The following is a 21,192-nucleotide window of genomic DNA, read 5'->3' as shown; positions in this document are numbered from 1 at the left end:
GGAGTGAACTGATGAAGCTTGCCTCTCAGGCTGAGTCACTGATGCAGATGACCCTTACCCAGAGATCTCGGTACACCACTCCTCTGAGGACAGACTTTGGCGAAATGTCCTTGTTGTCTACATATGTTGCATCTCCCCGTCACTCCCTGGCACTGCTCTGTGGCATGCCTGCCACCACAAGAATTGCAATATACACCTGTGTACCTTGTGCTCTGATCGAAACCACTCTGTTTTGATCCACTGGAGCTCGACGAACTGCTCACGGGTCTTTTAAACTGCTTCCCTTTCGCTTTCAACTGATCTTTCCGCATGCTGCTACTACCGCCGCTATCGAATCTAGGAGGAGGTTGTGCGGGAGGTAATGGAGGTCTCGGACTCGGGGCAACATACGGAACACTCCGTTGCCTAAGCAATCCTGCTTCTGCTCCTTTGGCACGGTTCAATGCGTCGGCGAAATTGTTGGGTCTCCCAGTATTTACCAAGGTAAAGATATCGGGGTTTAAGCCGTTTATAAACTGATCTGCTACGGCATCATCACTACTGGAAACATGAGGTGCAAAGCGATGCAAGGAAGAAAATTTAGCAACGTACTCTTCAATGTTCAATTGCCCTTGCCTCAGGTTTGCAAACTCAGCGCCCTTATCTTTATGGTAGGATACAGGAAAGAATCGCTGATAAAACTCGGTCTTGAACACTTTCCATGTAATCTCTGTGCCACGCTGCTCGAATGCTCTTTTGATGTTCAACCACCAATTCTTAGCCACGTCTTGCAATTGATGGCCAATGAGTCTCACTCGTTTCTCATCACTATATTCTAGAGACTCGAATAACATCTCAATATCCTCCAACCAGCTTTCACATTCCATTGCATTTTATGTACCTCTTAAGGTAGGTGGTCTGAAAGACTGGAATCGTTTTAACAGAGTCTCCATGGGTGTAGCAGTAACATCCATCGGATCCCCGGACGTGCTACCTTGTTCTGGTACTGTGGGTCGCAAAGGCACGGCTGCTCTTCTAGGAGGCATGTATCTGGTATTCAAACAAATTAGTGTACAGTCTATACAAACTGTCTCAGCCCTCCTCTGATCCAGAATCGGTTCTGATTCAGTCATTACATGCTGTAATCACATCAGATAACACACAACATGTAATATGAAAAAAATAAAGCATGCTATCACATCATAAAGCAAGGAAGATGAATCGATCTACCCCGCTCATTCTATCTTATCTTAATCTAAAGGACCTATCGCTCTGATACCACCTGTTGTGGGGACCCGGGCTCTAACTCATTTCTCTGGGATTAAATGGATCTTTATTATGAAAAGTGGGTCAAATTTTTTTGCTTTTGACATTACATCAAATGTTAATAAAACTAAGCACAATAGATACTTCTACATTATTTAATCAAATGTACATACAAGTCTTGTTATTATACATTCGTACAAACTAGTGTTTAAAACAAAATATTATCTACAAGTAGTACTAGCTAGTAGAAACCACTAGTCCTCTGCTGCGCCCGGAGTCACCACGCTATCACGATCTCATCTCTGTCTCGACCCAGATCCTGCCCCACCTGTTGTTATGCACACATACAGACATAACAACAGCCGGAAACTCCGGTGAGAACAAATCCCAGTATAAACATGTATACATGCATATAATCAATCTAAAACATGAAACATGCTATGATGAATGACATCCATAAAATCATGCAATGCGAATCAAACCATGTCTGGACTCCACTCTACTATAACTCTAGGGATCCAGGTGTGAATAAGACGTCAATGGCTGTCACCTACCCTCCCAATCGTGGTGACTGTACGTCTTATTCCTAGACTTCGGCCTGATCTGTATCCACGTCTACAATAGGAGAACGATCTTCCCCTAAGCTGTGATATCACCGAACATCTAGAAGTTTGACTGATCTGTCAAGACTCCCTATCTTAATGCAATGAATAACAATCTGTAAACAAAGCATAATCATTTCAAAAGATTTGAATACAAGTCTATAAACAAATCACAATCATATCACAAGATAAACAATAAATCTAGTATGTGATTTTGGTTGGGAAACTCAAATGGGCTCTCATTTGAGTTGTATCTCCCCAAACAAAACATGCATTATACCTTTCTTGTTAAACCGTTATTGATGTCGAGGTCTCGAAGACGAATCTTACCAATGACAGTCTGAAATAGCAATGTAAAGATACATTCTATCAAAACATAACTCAAAGTGAATCTTGTACCATTCACAATTCATTCTCAATACAATACAGTAATGTAATGTTCTGATTCTTCGATACTAATCTCTCAATAATAATGAGTAGATTATTCACAACTCACCACATCAATAACCAAATCATAATCTCCCCAAAATCTGCATTATTTCAACTCCCACAATCTGAAATTCCATAACAATTGCGTATGCTATTCGATATTCCATCCGTTTGTGAATATACTATGCTTACTATGTCAACAACACAATATAACCATCATATTACAATTTCCCTAATCTATAAAATCTGAATCATGTTGGAATTGAAGGAAACTTACATCACCTTGAAGCCTTTAAAGCGAGGAACAAGAATCTTAACTCGGAATACAACTCGGGTGACTAAATCTTGAGAAATCTAAATTCAAAGTGCAAGAATTCTCCTTTTCCTTAAGCTCTCTCTCTCTCTCTCTCTCGGTTGTTTCATCTGAGCAAGGAGGAAATGAAGCTACCTCTATATATATCTTGCATGTTATATAACACATGGCTCATTCTTCAAAGGGCACGCATGACCGCGGGTTCGGTGGTTCAAGGAGCGCGGGTGCGCTGTGCCTTCGGCAACTCTATCATTTTCTAAAATCATCGACCGCGGGTGCGGTCCTGTTCTGCACGGCGGGTGCGGTCTTGTCACCGCAAGTGCGGTCTTTCTGCACCGCGGGTGCGGTGATGCTACGGGAAATTTTGCTAACTTACTGTCCATGCACCGCGGGTGCGGTATGGCTTCGGCCCTTCTTGCCAAAAATCCATAATTGCATGACAGCGGGTGCACTCCTGTTCTGGACGCGGGTGCTGTCTTGCAAAACCCTAATTCTCATGTCTTTTCTCTTCTCCTTACACGTCATGCATTCTCATATCTTCCGAGTCTCATATGAATGAATACTAATAAATCTCGGACCTTACATTCTTCAAGTTGAATATCTGTCTAGTCAAGAACGCATAATTCATATGCTACATACATTCATAGCAACGATAATGAAAGACGTTGTGAATGTTGGACAAATACGACGGTAAAGCCAATCGATACGCCAAATTTCCAATACATTCCAAGATCTCGGAAGGTCTGATGAATCTTGAGGCTAATTTTCCCAAGTCCAAATCTCATCACCCTATGGAATGATGAAAGTTTAAAGAATACCTTTTCCCCAGGCTGAAAATGTATGGGTGTACGCTTGGTATTTGTGTTAACTCGCTTGACGATCTTGTGCAGTTTTTATTATTTTCTTGATCAGTTCCACTTGGTCAATCGCTTGTTGCACTAATTCAGGTTCTTGCACTTGTCGTTCTTTTACTTCGTCTCAAAACAATGGAGTACGACAATGTCTAGTATACAATGCTTGAAACAGAGCCATAATGATGCTGCTATGGTAGCTATTGTTATACATCAACTCCACAAGCAGTAGATGATCATGCCATGTTGGTTCAAAATTCAACTGTTCTAGCCACTGTCTTGACCGTCCAACCTAAGAGCTGTCCCGTAGAATGGGATGTCCAAGATGAAAACAAGGACATCAGCGACAATCGCTCAGTACGAGAATGTATAAGTATACAAACCGATATGATTCATGCGAAATGCAATATGCTCGGATGTCAAGGATTAAGCCAAGAATCTTTCACTCAGTTTATAGTGTGTACTCTCTGATATGCCATGTCCATGTTTTGGCTCCCACACTCATCATCAAGACGTGGACCTACAATGTCTAGGGTCATCAGAGCCCGTGGGTTCCGTCAGACACTGTAGCTCTCGATACCCAACCGTCAACAATATAGAACATGGCTGAGAAATCCAAACAAACGAGGTATATCTTAAAAGATATCAGGCCTAACATGATATGTCATGTGTAATATGTCAAAGCAGTGAAACAAGTGTCATGCAACAGATAAATATGTAACATATAAGTGTGTATATTACGCTCTGATATCTCAGTCAATACATCACATGACAGAAAGTCTATTCGTCTGAACCTAGACAATACCAACAGACTAAACCACTATGATGCTAGATCCATAATCACTAAACATGCTCGAAGTTTTTCGTAATGATCCTTAAATCACTATTTAAGTATTTGGGATTATACTTGCATCCATTGTCAGCTCGTGGATGACGTCTAGATCTGTGTGTCCCTGTTCACCGACTCCTTCTCGAGTCGGCACTAGCTCCGAAGCATCCCGACATAAATTGCCCTAGAAACTGACTAAAAACCTAAGGTATATGGTTAGAACTCGAGAGAGAAGCTGAGGCAAAGCGGTGTAGGAAACAAATGTAATTAGTTTTTGTTTATAGGCTTCATCCATACTAGTCCAAAAGATCGGAAATCAATCTTATCTATCTTGTGTCATAATCTCATTGGTCTAGTTGGATTTCTCGGGATAAGATACTCAGGTAGATTGGATGTCCATTCCAAATTCGATGGATCCTAACATGTTGATCCTCAATTAACCACTTCTTTAATAATGTTTAATTGATAAATTTTTAATCATGTCTTTGTAAATACTTAATTCAAATAAATATTTGGGTCGTTATAGAACGTAAGTGGTCACTCTGGCTTGGAGTCCATATATTATAGAACATTTCCATAATTTTTTCCTGCTTGTTTCTTACTTATTCATTTTTGGTGCTGATACTCTAATGCACTTAAACGTCAGTTGCCATCATGTGAATCATACACTTTAAAAACATTGAAATATCAGTTAGAACTAGTACAAACATAATAGCTTTTGGATACATGTTCATTTCAAAGCATAGTGGGGTAGATTATACGAAGACGACATGTAGGATTTTGCTAAAATTTCAGGACTTTCTTGAAATATGTGCAAAATTATCATTCTAAAGTTACTAGTCAAACCACTGAATTTGGAAAACTTGTGGAAGCACTGAACGTATCTTCATCTTGTTGCTCTTTAACCAGGTGTTAGTTATGACGGCTCAAATTCATTTGAATATACTTCGGCACAGTATAGTGAAAATGGAAGCAATAAATCTCCTTATTCTGGACGAATGTCATCATGCAGTGAAGAAGCATCCTTATTCCTTGGTGATGTCCGAGTTTTATAACACGACACCGAAAGAGAAGAGGCCATCAGTTTTCGGGATGACTGCATCTCCGGTCAACTTGAAGAGTATTTATTTTATTTGTGTCTCTGTATCAGTGTTAGGTTTTTTTAGGGATCATCACACGGCTTTTTCATCCATAGATTCAAACATAAGTTTTCGTTGTTGTTGTTGTCATTATATTTTTCCTGCACAAGGTGTTGTGTTGGTCCCTTCTTATGTTCTTTTGTTGAAGTTTCTTGAGGTGTAGAACTTTGCACCTCGTTATTCCAGGTGTTTCTAGCCAAGTGGATTGTGCAGTAAAAATTCGAAATCTAGAGATTAAACTATACTCTGTAGTTTGTACCATTAAAGACCGCAAGGAACTGGAGAAACATGTACCGATGCCTTCAGAAGTGGTGGTGGAGTACGATAAAGCTTCTAGCTTATTGTTTCTCCATGAAAAAATAAAACAAATGGAACAGACTGTTGAAGAGGTAGCTCGGTCAAGCTCTAGTAAGTGGCAATTCATGGGAGCAAGAGATTCTGGTGCTAAGGAAGAGTTGCGGCAAGTTTATGGTATGTCTGAACGAACGGAAAGTGACGGTGCCGCTAAGTTAATCATAAAATTGAGGGCGATCAATTATGCACTTGGTGAACTAGGACAATGGTGTGCTTACAAGGTGATTTGTCATCTTTATTGTAGATTGTATTTTACACTCTTCTTATGCAATTGATGCCCTAGTTCCTACTTGCATCTGTATATTTTTGCTATCTCTTCCTTCATTTTTGGATGGGCTGGTGAAGTTGTGATGTGGATCTGCTGACAGCCAAAATTTGGCATACGATGCTATGGGTGACTGGAAGTATTGGTCTCATGCTATTTTATTTTTGCCGTTTCTTTTCATGTCTTTTTGGCAGGTTGCACGGGCATTCTTAACAGCTTTACAAAATGATGAACTGGCAAACTACGAACTTGATATCAAGTTCCAAGAATCTTACTTAGTCACAGTTGTCTCTATCTTGCAATGTAATCTTTCTGAAGGAGCCATTTCTGAGAATAATTCTAGAGGTTCTGAAATGGATGGTACTTCTGTAAATGGGAATTACCCTGATGAACTTGAGGAAGGGGAACTTACTACCAGTCACAGTGAGTAGTTTGCATCTTTATCTTAAATGGTATAAATTAATAATGACTTATTGAATGCTCTATGCTATAAACATGTTATTATCCAACTAAATTCTATCTATGAGATCCCAATTCTGTCCAAGGTAGTGGCAAACTTACTGATTTTAGGACTTGGACTTGAAAAAGATCCTGAGTTACTTTAGTTTATTTTTTTGTGCCTTTGATTATGTAGATCATTATCGTTGACCCTTTATTTCTAACAAAAGCTGTTAATATGATGTTTGCAGGCATTGGTTTCGTATTGGTGCATGTTTGATTAATTTGATCAATTAGAAGTAAATTTAATGAATCGACAATTGTTCATTCAAATGTCAGCTGTACTTTTTCTTTTATACCATTATATTTATTGCCATGGAGGATTTTCTTGTCAGAGGAACCAATCTGATGGAGGCTTGTGTGTCTCATTAGATTTTGCTTGCAGTTATAATGCTATATGTAGAAATATAAGTTTTGCTTCAGCACTAGTATTTGCAACAACATTAAGTTATTTGCTTCTCCAAGTAACCAGATTACCTCCAACAAAGATGCAATATCCTGAGGTAGATCTTCTATCATTTACATCGCTTGCCCAACCTACGTATGTATAGGCCTCCACTTGAAGGTGGCCTCTTGTGACACCCTGACCCGTTACAATAAAAATACAGCGGAATTTAAAATTTTCTTTCAAATGGAAGGAGTTTCAAAAATACATTTCATAAAAATGTTTACAAAATAGCAATACATGATCATTTAAATGACATAACAAAATACAAAATATCATTCCTATGATCATGCCAAAATCTTCCTTCCAACGGTGCATGCATATGACCCCTATCCGCAGTCAACGTCCAGGGCCTCCACTCTGATCTGCATCACATGAATAAACTGAAATGAGAATAAATCTCATCAAGTGGAACTCTAACATAGCAATGATACATAGTATACTCTGTAAAACATGGCTTTTAAATCATAAATACCATCAACTCTGAAACGTAAATACTGTAGCAATAACTGTAGCAATAACATATCAATAAGATAGCAATAAGATGGTATTCTCTTTTCTCTGATTGGATTGATATCAATAGTATCTCTGCTCTGGTGCTAATATCCCTATCGATATAAACCGATAACTCTGAGGGATAAAAGCCTATGGTCGAGGATCATCTAATTGCATGCAATGCTCTGACTATGATTAATCAATCCAATAAAACATTTGAACTCTGAATATCATTTAAAGCCGTCGTTTCGCAATCTCTATCTTTTCTCTTGTATTCCCTTTTAACAATAGTGAGATATACAATACCTCCAATAGATAATCAATGAAATCAATACATAACAATGGATCAAAGGAAGGGAATAACACTTTGAAACCTTTAAAACACAATACATATAATATCATGTGAGCAGAAAGGATGAAATTCCACTTACAAACCAATCGAACACCTCCAAACTAAATCTTGGTACACCACCTACAACAATAATCCATAAACAACACCAATATCAACTCTATATCCACAAATAAAAGTCAAATAATCCATTAAACCAACAATAACAACACCCTATAACAACTCATCTCCAAAAACCATGATAGAATCGCACCAAAAACTTACCTAAGCTTCCTTAGACCACGGAGAACGTCGATCTCAAGTTGGAAATCCAAACAAACCCAAGAATCAAAGGTAGGAAGTGAATGAAATGGTAGAAAACCCTAAGAAAATGAGAGGAAATCGGAAATGAAGGGGAAAGATGAGGATAAGGTATGGCCAATGTGGGGTCCCGGACGCTAATCATCTTTGGGATTTAATTATCAATTAAGATAAAACAGGGTCTAAAAATTTTTCGTTTTAAGATATAACTGCGGAAGGTAATGGAATCTAAATACTATACATGTCTGTATAAAATACATTTCAGTATTAAAGTACAACAAGCTAATTTAAGGTTCAACTACTAAAGTCCAGTAATAAAACCAAGTCTACTGTAAGTCCGGAATCACCACGCTGCACTCGTCTTCTCTCATCATCATCTTGACCCTGATCCAGCCCCACCTGTTGTCATGCACACATACAAAACAAGACAACAGCCGATAACTCCGGTGAGAATAAATCCCAGTATAAAACATGGTAAGCATGTATCTATTCAAAATAATTCATGATTAGAATCAAAATAATAGATTTCCTAATCTACGAAATCCATTTAAACTCGCATGCAATTTAAATCAATAAATATGCACATAAACAGTCTAAATCATACAAACATGTTATCATAACTGAAGGCAATAACGATGGGTCCCATGATCTAGGAGCCACATCCATATGAGCATGCAGTCCTAATCAAATCATGTCTAGACTCGACTCAACTATAACTCTAGGGATCCCGGGGTGAATAAGACGTCACTGGCTGTCACCTACCCAACCACTCGGGGCGACTGTACGTCTTATTCCTAGACTTCGGTCCGAGCTGTATCGACGGCTGGCAATAGGAGTAATGACTACTCCTAAGTTGAGATACACCGAACGTCTAGAAGTCTGACAATGACTGTCAAGACTTTCCTATCTTAAATGCAATGAATAACAATCTGTAAACAAAGCATAATCATATTCATAACTGAATATCACAATTATCTTACCTGCTTGAATACAATTCTAAAATCAAAGCATAATCAGGTAACAATATAAATAATAATCTAGTATGTGATGTGGGGACCCGGGCTCTAACTCAATTCTTTTGGGATTTAATTGGATCTTTATTAAAAATGACGGGTCAAATTTTCGCTTTCTAACATTTAATCGAATGTTAACATAAAGCGTTTTTTTTTTTTTAAACAAACATCAGTCATCAAACATTACATGTCGTGATCTAGTAGCCTTACTTGTTATACATGTGATAAGAACAATATAACATCTCTAGTATCAACATGAACTACTAGTACAACATAAGAAGTCTTCTGCTACACCCGGCATCACCACGCTATCAACTCTCTCGTCCTCGTCGTGACCCTGATCCTGCCCCACCTGTTGCCATGCACACATACAGACACGACAACAGCCGGATAACTCCGGTGAGAACATATCCCAGTATAAAACATGGATGCATGCAATGTCATAAATCATGTACAAATGCATAACATAAATCAAGTAACATGAATATACATCTAAACATGTAGTAGAATACAAATCTGTATTCGACAATTCAAATCTTGACTCGACTCTTTTCTAATCTAGGGATCCCGGTGTGAATAAGACGGTCTGTCACCTACCCAACCACTCGGGGCAACGGTACGTCTTATTCCTAGACTTCGGTCAACTCTGTATCGAGGGTCTACACATATAGCAAATCTGCTCCTATGCGACGATACACCGAAACGTCTAGTGTTGGCAAGTCTGCCAATCTCTCCTATCTCAGGACTCGAATATAAATCAATAAACAAGGCATTACATAATCAATGTAATAACAATCTAGTATGTGATTTAGGGAAACTCGTATCAAATCTGAATCGAGTTGTGCAATCCCGTGACCACATGAATTATACCTTTCTTGTCGAATCGTCTGTCGAGATCTCGAATCAAATGTCAAACCTGTCACCTCAAATCTGAAACGGCAATGTGTAGACACCCAATATCAATTTCTAACTCAAAGCAACATATATGCCAATCAATAATAAATCTCGGTACAAATCTACGGCATAACAGCGTATTCTCGCAATACCGATCAACTCAATCTCAACAAACAATATATACCATAGCCACAACTCATAATCTTCATAATATACTCATCAACACAATATAATATGCTCAATTCTTCCAATCAATATCAATATACATGCTGGAAATTCGCAAGGCTCGTATACGGTGTCCGAAAATCGATCTGATAACAAATATACGATGCTCTATATATCAAGAACATATATTCGCAACAAAATCATAAGTTCCCCAACATCCACAATTTGAATCATGCTGGAATTATATCAAACTTACGTCACTTTGTAGCCGTCAATGCAAGGAACACAAATCTTACCTCGGAATTAAAATCGGATGAACAACTCTTGCATAATATAGTTTCTAGGCTATGAAAATTTGAGGATTCTTGAAGAGGAACTCTCGATTCTGCTGATGAAGAAATGAAGAGATGAAGTGTCAATACAACATATATATAGCATGCCATGTGTCAAGTAGAGAAACGAAGGTGGCACTTCGCATGCAGCACCGCGGGTGCGCTCTTCTTGCACCGCGGGTGCGCTGTGCTCACGGCGAGTTCATCCAAAAATGTAGCACTTAGACCGCGGGTGCGGTCCTTACATGACCGCGGGTGCGGTCTCACACCGCGGGTGCGGTCGTGCTAGCACCGCAGGTGCGGTGTCTGTTCGCACATTTCCCTCAATTTTCTATCACCTACACCGCGGGGGCGGTAGTCCTAGCACCGCAGGGGCGGTGTGGCTTCGGCCATGCTTGCTCAAACTCTCATTTTTCATGTCACGCATTCTCCTCTTCAAGTCTCACATCGATGACAACGGAAAATTCTTGAGCCTTGCATTTCTCCCCCTCTTAGACAGGAGTTCGTCCTCGAACTCGCAAACAACTTAATCAATCATAGTAAAGGAAGAAATGACATTAGAACTGAAAGAAAACTCACATCATACAAATAGCTCGGGATGCCTCTGTTTCATCTCAGACTCTGTCTCCCAAGTTGCTTCCTCGATGCCATGACGATTCCATTGAACCTTCACCAGCGGAATAGTCTTGGTTCTAAGCTGTTTCTCCTTCCGATCAAGAATCTGAATCGGTCGCTCAATATAGCTCAAAGTCTGATCTAACTCGGCTTCTTCAGATTGAATGACATGAGAATCATCTGGCATGTATCTGCGCAACATCGATACATGAAAAACATCATGTATACCGGACAGTGAAGGAGGAAGAGCAAGTCTGTAAGCTCGATTGCCAATCTTCTCAAGAATCTCATACGGACCGACGTATCTAGGAGACAACTTTCCTCGCTTGCCAAATCTGACAACGCCTCTGAAAGGTGAAATCTTCAAAAATACTTTGTCTCCCTGTTCGAATACTAACGGTCTACGTCTAATATTGGCGTACTTCGCTTGCCTATCCTGTGCCGTTTTCATTCGTTTCTGAATGATCTTCACTTTTTCTGTCATCTCACGAATCATATCAGGCCCCAACTCTGGTACCTCAGAAATATCATCCCAGTACAACGGAGATCTGCACTTCTTTCCGTATAAAGCTTCGAACGGTGCCATCTCTATGCTCGTCTGATAGCTGTTGTTGTATGAAAACTCACACAATGGCAATGAATCTTGCCAACTAGTACCAAAATCTAGTACTACAGCTCTCAGCATATCCTCTAAAGTCTGGATAGTCCGCTCTGACTGTCCGTCCGTCTGGGGATGATAAGCAGTGCTCAGGTGTAAAGTCGTACCCAAAGCCTGCTGCAAGCAGTGCCAAAAGTGAGAAGTGCATCGTGGATCTCGATCTGATACGATCGACTTCGGCACACCATGCAATCTGACGACCTCTCTGACATACAACTCGGCCATCTGATCATGTCGATAGGTCATCCGGTACGGAATAAAACACGCTGATTTGGTCAGTCTGTCTATTACAACCCAAATCGCGTCACAGTCTCGCGAAGATCGAGGTAACTTCGTCACGAAGTCCATGGAAATGTGGTCCCATTTCCATTCAGGAACAGACAAACTCTGAAGTAAACCTCCGGGCTTCTTTCTCTCTGCCTTCACCTGCTGGCAATTCAGGCACTTAGACACAAATTTTGCAATGTCTGTCTTCATCTGCTTCCACCAGAATTGTGTCTTCAAGTCGTTATACATCTTCCTGCCACCAGGATGAATGCTGAACCGACTACAGTGTGCTTCCGACATGATCTGTCGTCTCAAATCTGAAACATCTGGCACCACTAGGCGGTTATTCACATACAGAACAGAATCTCTGACCTGATATTCTGAGATATGACCAGCTCTGACCATATCAATCGATTTCTGCACACTCGGATCAGTTCTCTGTGCTTCTTTGATCCTCGAAATCAAGTCTGGCTCAATCTGAATCGCAGCAAGTCGCAACGGTCTACTCTCTGTATTAAATGTCAATCCAGACAAGCAACAATCTTCTACTAAACTCGATACACCTATAGTCGACAAGGACAAAGAACATACCTTTCGACTCAAGGCGTCTGCCGCTGCATTCGACTTTCCTGGATGGTACTTGATCTCGCAATCAAAATCTTTCAGCAGATCAAGCCATCGTCGCTGCCTCATGTTCAACTCTGACTGGGAAAAGAGATATTTCAGGCTCTTATGATCGGAATAGATCTCAAATTTCTCGCCATACAAATAATGACGCCAGATCTTAAGTGCAAACACAATCGCCGCCAATTCAAGATCATGAATCGGGTAACGAGTCTCGTGCGGCTTCAGCTGTCTAGAGGCGTATGCTATCACGTGCCCTCGCTGCATAAGAACACATCCAAGCCCTCTGTGAGATGCGTCACAGTATACAACGAACTCACCTGTACCTGCAGGAATCGTCAAGACAGGCGCACTAGTCAGCCTCTTCTTCAGCTCAACAAAACTGGCTTCACAATCTTCGGACCACACAAATGGCATATTCTTCTGTGTCAACTGGGTAATCGGCTTCGCTATACTGGAGAAGTCTCGAATAAAACGTCGATAATACCCGGCTAGACCCATGAAACTGCGTATCTCTGGCACAGAAGTCGGTCTCGGCCAACTGATCACAGCCTCAACTTTACTCGGATCTACCGCAATACCATCTCCAGATATAATGTGCCCTAAGAAGACAACCTGTCTCAGCCAGAATTCACACTTGGACAGTTTAGCATACAACTGCTCCTGTCGCAAAGTCTTCAGCACAATTCTCAGATGATCTGCATGCTCAGTCAAACTCTTCGAATACACCAAAATGTCGTCAATAAACACAATCACAAAATCATCTAAATATCTCTGAAAAATGCGGTTCATCAAACTCATAAACACCGCAGGTGCATTCGTCAAACCGAAAGGCATGACAACAAACTCGTAATGTCCATACCTGGTTCGGAATGCAGTCTTTGGAATATCAACGTCTCTAACTCGGAGCTGATGATACCCTGATCTCAAATCAATCTTCGAGTATACCGAAGATCCCTGTAACTGATCAAACAGATCATCGATGCGAGGCAAATGATACTTGTTCTTCACGGTTGCCTTGTTCAACTGCCTATAATCAATGCACAGTCGCATCGAACCATCTTTCTTTCTAACGAAAAGCACTGGAGCACCCCAAGGAGATACACTGGGTCTGATATATCCCTTGGACAAAAGATCCTCCAACTGTGCTTTCAACTCTTTCAACTCTATCGGCGCCATCCTATACGGAGCTCTCGAAATAGGAACAGAACCGGGCATAAGATCTATGCTGAAATCAACCTCTCGAACAGGAGGCAACCCTGGAATCTCATCAGGAAAAACATCTGCAAACTCGCAAACCACTGGCAGATCTGCCAATGCTGGGCTCGACTTCACTAGATCTACTGATTATACGAGAAAGCCCTCTGCTCCTCTCTGAAGCAATCTACTCATAGTCAGAGCAGATACTAAGGGAATCCGAGATCTGGAACCCTTGCCGTAGAATTTCCACTCGTCTGTCATCTCGGGTCTGAATCTGACAATCTTGTGGAAACAATCTACCGTGGCCCTGTACTTGGTCAACATGTCTATACCAACTATACAGTCAAAATCAGCTAAACCAAGTACTACACAATCAAGATCAATCTCATGCCCCTCAAACTGAAGCATACAGTGTCTAACAGTAGTCACAGATATCAAACCACTTCCCAACGGAGAAGCTATAGACACTACTGTCGACAACGACTCAACAGGCAATGAATGTCTCAATGCAAAATGTTCAGATATAAATGTATGAGATGCCCCTGTGTCTATCAACACATATGCAGGATAACCGCAAAGAAAACAGTTACCTGCAATGACGTCATCTGGCGCCTCCTGCGCCTGCTCCTCTGTCAGGGCAAAAACACGTGCCTGCTGTCGGGGAGGCTGACTCACCGTCTGACTACCTCCTGGCCTCTGCTGGGTCTGTGTAGAGGGTGGCTGAAAGGAGTGTACAGAGGATGCCTGTCTCTCCATCTGTGGCGCTGGTGCTGATGATCCTGTACTCTGGAATCGTGATGCACCTCTCTGGGGACAAACTCTGGCAAAGTGTCCCTGTTGCCTACAGATGTTGCAGCGTCCCAGATCTCCTTGACATTGCTCCGTCACATGTCGCCCTCCGCACGAACCACAGTATGCGCCACTATAATCTGACCCCTGACCTCTCTGTCGAGATCCACTCGAACTCGATGAACTACTCCCAGATTTCTTAAACTGCTTGCCCTTAGCCTTCAAAAATTCCTTCTTGCCACTACCACTAGATCCGCTATCGAAACGAGGAGGAGGTGATGGAAACTGTACGGTAGTAGGCTGTGGCGGTCTCTGCCCCTGAACACCGTAGGAAGCTCCTCGCTGCCTGATCAAGCCAGCCTCTGCTCCCTTTGCTCGGTTCAGTGCCTCCGAAAAAGTACTAGGACGGCCCGTGTTCACCAAAGTGAAAACATCCGGATTTAGTCCGTTGATGAACTGATCGGCCACTGCCTCGTCGTTTCCGGCCACATGCGGTGGAAATCGTAGCAATGCAGAAAATTTAGCAACATACTCCTCGATGTTCCACTGTCCCTGCTTCAGATTCGCAAATTCAGCTCCCTTATCTTTCCGGTAGGAGACGGGAAAGAAGCGCTGATAGAACTCGTCTTTAAAAACTTTCCACGTGATATCAATGCCTCGGTGCTCCAAGGCTCTCTTTGTAGTCAACCACCAGCACTTTGCAACCTCTTGCATCTGATGCCCTATCAGCTTCACACGTCGTTCGTCAGTGTAAGCCAAAGACTCAAACAGCATCTCGATATCATCCAGCCAGCTCTCGCATTCTACTGCACTCTCTGTGCCTTTCAGAGTAGGCGGATGGAAAGACTGGAATCTCTTCAATAAAGTCTCCATCGGCGTAGCGGTGACATCCATCTGTGCACCGGATGTGCTACCCTGCTCTGGTTGTGGCACTCGTCTAGGCGGCATAAATCTGATCATAAAACTGATTAGTACACACCCAATGTCATCTGTCTCAGCCCTTCTCTGATCATATACCTCTGATCGAGAATCGGTTCTGATTCAGGCTTGAAATGCTGTAAATCAATTCAGATAATACAACACAACATATATAGGGAAAGCAATAAAGCATGCTAGCATCTCAAAAGCAAGGAAGATGACTCGATCTACCCCGCTCATTCTATTCTATTTCAGTCTACAGAACCTACTGCTCTGATACCACCTGTTGTGGGGACCCGGGCTCTAACTCAATTCTTTTGGGATTTAATTGGATCTTTATTAAAAATGACGGGTCAAATTTTCGCTTTCTAACATTTAATCGAATGTTAACATAAAGCGTTTTTTTTTTTTTTAAACAAACATCAGTCATCAAACATTACATGTCGTGATCTAGTAGCCTTACTTGTTATACATGTGATAAGAACAATATAACATCTCTAGTATCAACATGAACTACTAGTACAACATAAGAAGTCTTCTGCTACACCCGGCATCACCACGCTATCAACTCTCTCGTCCTCGTCGTGACCCTGATCCTGCCCCACCTGTTGCCATGCACACATACAGACACGACAACAGCCGGATAACTCCGGTCAGAACATATCCCAGTATAAAACATGGATGCATGCAATGTCATAAATCATGTACAAATGCATAACATAAATCAAGTAACATGAATATACATCTAAACATGTAGTAGAATACAAATCTGTATTCGACAATTCAAATCTTGACTCGACTCTTTTCTAATCTAGGGATCCCGGTGTGAATAAGACGGTCTGTCACCTACCCAACCACTCGGGGCAACGGTACGTCTTATTCCTAGACTTCGGTCAACTCTGTATCGAAGGTCTACACATATAGCAAATCTGCTCCTATGCGACGATACACCGAAACGTCTAGTGTTGGCAAGTCTGCCAATCTCTCCTATCTCAGGACTCGAATATAAATCAATAAACAAGGCATTACATAATCAATGTAATAACAATCTAGTATGTGATTTAGGGAAACTCGTATCAAATCTGAATCGAGTTGTGCAATCCCGTGACCACATGAATTATACCTTTCTTGTCGAATCGTCTGTCGAGATCTCGAATCAAATGTCAAACCTGTCACCTCAAATCTGAAACGGCAATGTGTAGACACCCAATATCAATTTCTAACTCAAAGCAACATATATGCCAATCAATAATAAATCTCGGTACAAATCTACGGCATAACAGCGTATTCTCGCAATACCGATCAACTCAATCTCAACAAACAATATATACCATAGCCACAACTCATAATCTTCCTAATATACTCATCAACACAATATAATATGCTCAATTCTTCCAATCAATATCAATATACATGCTGGAAATTCGCAAGGCTCGTATACGGTGTCCGAAAATCGATCTGATAACAAATATACGATGCTCTATATATCAAGAACATATATTCGCAACAAAATCATAAGTTCCCCAACATCCACAATCTGAATCATGCTGGAATTATATCAAACTTACGTCACTTTGTAGCCGTCAATGCAAGGAACACAAATCTTACCTCGGAATTAAAATCGGATGAACAACTCTTGCATAATATAGTTTCTAGGCTATGAAAATTTGAGGATTCTTGAAGAGGAACTCTCGATTCTGCTGATGAAGAAATGAAGAGATGAAGTGTCAATACAACATATATATATATAGCATGCCATGTGTCAAGTAGAGAAACGAAGGTGGCACTTCGCATGCAGCACCGCGGGTGCGCTCTTCTTGCACCGCGGGTGCGCTGTGCTCACGGCGAGTTCATCCAAAAATGTAGCACTTAGACCGCGGGTGCGGTCCTTACATGACCGCGGGTGCGGTCTCACACCGCGGGTGCGGTCGTGCTAGCACCGCGGGTGCGGTGTCTGTTCGCACATTTCCCTCAATTTTCTATCACCTACACCGCGGGGGCGGTAGTCCTAGCACCGCAGGGGCGGTGTGGCTTCGGCCATGCTTGCTCAAACTCTCATTTTTCATGTCACGCATTCTCCTCTTCAAGTCTCACATCGATGACAACGGAAAATTCTTGAGCCTTACATGTGATTTTATTGGGAAACTCAAATGAGATTTCATTTGAGTTGGGACTTCCCGAATATCACATGTATTATACCTTTGTCGTCCCCGTCTGATGAAGACGAAGTCTCGAAGTCGAATTTGTCCATATCTGATCTGAAATGACAATAATCAATACACTGTATCAATGTATAATCCCATTCAAAATCTGTCTGGTCAATATCTGAATAAGCTACAATCTGATTCATATCAACCATATCACAAGATAACAGAAACCAATACTGAATCTGATCAATCTGTACCAACTGATGTTTAGACGGCATAACACTACAGTCTTGTAATCCCGTCAGTCTTAACATCACAATTACACTACCAGAATTCCTAATAAATCTCAGTACAATCTATAACTTCAGTATCTGTACCTTGTAAAATGAATAACAGCATAATTCTGATAGCAATCTCAATCAAATCAACTCTAAAATTCATAACAATGCCATAACCAGTCTATTTCTAAATCTGACTTCGATTCTACAATATCTACGGTAGCAGAAACACCATATCTGAATCATATTCAATTCTAACAACATCATAAATTCAAATCTTGTCTAAACGTAATAAAACTTACGTCCTTGTGTAGCCTGCGTTGATAGAAACACAGTACCGAAGTCGGATTTCAATTCAGATAGACGGTTTACTCGCAAATCGATTTCGAAGAAAAAGAACAAAGCTTTCCCCCAAACTTGTCGATTTCCTTTGCTATTCTGAATGAGAGACGCTTGTTATATGTATATATATATATACTCCATGCATGTAGAAAAACGTGGCATACTTCTTCACGCAGCACGTCTCGCGCATATGCGCGGCCACTACTCGCGCATATGCGCGAGACCTACTGTCTCGGCGAGAATGCTACTCGCGCATATGCGCCACCCCTTCTGGCCCTCCCGCGCATATGCGCCACTCTACTCGCGCATATGCGCCACTGGTTCTGGCCTTGTCGCGCACGTGCGCGCACTTACACCGCGCATGTGCGCCAAACTTTCTGGATTTCTCCCTTGGCTTCTCGCATGGCTCGCGCATATGCGCGTACACTTCTCGTGCATATGCGCGAGACCTTCGAGTCACGCACACGCAATATTCTTCCTTTCAAAATCTAACAAGAACGCGTCCCGTCTATAATCATCTAGATTAATTCAATAAATCATTCCGGATTAATCTCTGATTACAGTAATCATATCCAAATCATTCCAGATTACGGTAATTAAATTCTCGGGCATTACATTTCTCCCCCTCTTAGATCTGAGTTCGTCCTCGAACTCACCAATCATCAAACCACATCTATCCGAAGATCTGTTTGACAGAGTTTCACATCCAAACTCATGTCACTAGCCGAATCAATCGCATATTACTGGCTATACAACACCCATATACGCCAATTGCAATCCATAACAAAGCAATACCACCTGTAGTTGCTATTTCATCTGTTTATTCCAATTAAGGACATATTCCATATTTGGCTCCAAATACCAATCGTCATCCTCCGACATTGGTTTCCTACATCTATTCCTTCTGCACTATCTGGATAACTAGTGCTAACATCCAGCACGAGAGTTCTATCAATATCTTTCACTATCTGATTACTACCCGCTGACTACCTGTCAATCTGTAACAAAAGTTTGAGAGAAAACAGCTTATGATATAACCTACCATAAGTGCAAACTTCATCACAATCACATCCATCTGATTATTTCTTTGACAGTGATCTCTGTCTTCTAGTTTTGTTGGTACATCTTCTTATACAACCTACTAGATATAGATTGAACAATCTATCAATCACAATCATCTCACATCTCTATCTGAAGAAAATAGCGGTAATTTTTATCACAAAAGTAATAGAATTGTACTCCCATTTCTATTCAGGAATATACTAAGTCGGTAATCATCTTCTGATTCCTAGCTTTCTGGCTTCTTTTGTTAGCGATCCAGACATATCAGTACCATTTTTACCAACCTTTCGGTACAAATTCTGTTATAACTGATCAAATCTGTCTATACCAACACTATTTGTTCGAGTATCAAACCTTCAGAACCATCCGAATGAAACTGAATCCCTTACTGTGCATTTTTGACATACCTGAGATTTCAGATTCGAACTATGCTGTACAAAATCAGTTAATAACATAAAATAAATAAGAAATACCTACCTGGCATTCAGCTCTTACTACCCATATCAAAAGCTATAAATAATTCTGAAACATTCTGACATCACACAATAACCAAACCCATAGAAAACACAAAATCATATCGATGGTAGATTGATCTGATCAACAAAATACAGGTCTGAAAATTCTGATCACCGTTCGGGACTACTGTATTTTCCACAAACAACTCTGATACAATTGGAACTGCATAGTATCACACACTGAATAATCATTACAATAACAACAAATCAAACTCAGAATAGAAATGTCCTATGCTGATCTAGTGAGTTTAAGAAACTCATAACATAATAGATTCTGGCTGACTGACCAATCTTCATACTGCCCAGATCAACTGCTTTATCTCATCTGCAATTAGAATATACTCCCAAACAATATAAGATGTCTCAATTACTGATTTAACTCATAACAATACTCAGCAGATGTAAATCAACACAAGAAGAAGATAATCGGAATAAGATAATCTGTCCAGCTTAGATAAGAAAGTTCTGACATATCTGACATTCTGCTAATTCTGACATTCCTGATACCGCATAGTCTGAATATAAACCTGTATCAATAACTGCATTCGGATCCCTACCTGACCCATCGCTGTATACCATAATCACAGTTCTCGGAATATTTAACCCAGTCTTCAAATATTCAATATAAACAATCAGATGCTGTGGATATATCCCGGAATCATAGATATAACAAGCATAATTCTTCAAAATACCCTTGAACACATAATCTGTCAATCTAGAAACAGAACTAAAATGTCTTCAAGAGAAATACACAATCAACTGGATTTTTTAGCCCATACTTTAATCTGTCAATTCTTTCAATTCTCTCTGATAGAGAACCCATCTGACATCTTATCTTTGCAAACACCAGTTAACTATTATCTTACTATCAAATTTTAGACTCGATTTCAGTGGATCTACTGGATACATAAGGGTGCCATCTGTTCCTTTCTGTAATAATCGAGTCCTAAACCCTAAAATTTTCTAAGGACTTCGGGATCGAAAATCCTCATTTATCACCTAGATCTGGTCTTAATCTTACTATTTCTGGAACACATGCTACAATATTTCGGTACTTGTTCAGCATAATCATGTCAATAATGCAATCCAAATCAGATGGTTACAAGTACATCATAATCTGATCCAGTCCCATCCTCATCTAACTGTAATATATAATATGTCACAGAAATTTCTGATATCAACATATTCCTCAACAGCCAAGGAATCAATACTACAGTATACACAGACCCAACAGATGCAGCATATCTCCATACTACTCA

At 40.7% G+C, this 21,192-nt stretch overlaps 1 protein-coding gene across 1 annotated transcript in view; it reads left to right on the top strand.

Annotated features, from left to right (window-relative positions):
• Window positions 1-5,122: 5,122 nt before the first annotated feature.
• Window positions 5,123-21,192, top strand: part of LOC140802839 (endoribonuclease Dicer homolog 1-like) — a 45,115-nt gene continuing 29,045 nt past the window's right edge. The window contains exons 1-3 of the mRNA XM_073158457.1: window positions 5,123-5,389; window positions 5,595-5,983; window positions 6,222-6,450. Coding sequence (XP_073014558.1) covers window positions 5,188-5,389; window positions 5,595-5,983; window positions 6,222-6,450 — 820 coding nt within the window. The 5' untranslated portion in view covers window positions 5,123-5,187. The remainder of the gene's footprint in view (window positions 5,390-5,594; window positions 5,984-6,221; window positions 6,451-21,192) is intronic.

This window comes from Primulina eburnea, chromosome 10, assembly GCF_022965805.1.
Source record: "Primulina eburnea isolate SZY01 chromosome 10, ASM2296580v1, whole genome shotgun sequence".
In the NCBI taxonomy this organism is placed as follows: Eukaryota; Viridiplantae; Streptophyta; class Magnoliopsida; order Lamiales; family Gesneriaceae; genus Primulina; species Primulina eburnea.
The sequence above is the reverse complement of the archived record's forward strand: the minus strand, read 5'-3'. Positions and strand labels throughout refer to the sequence as shown.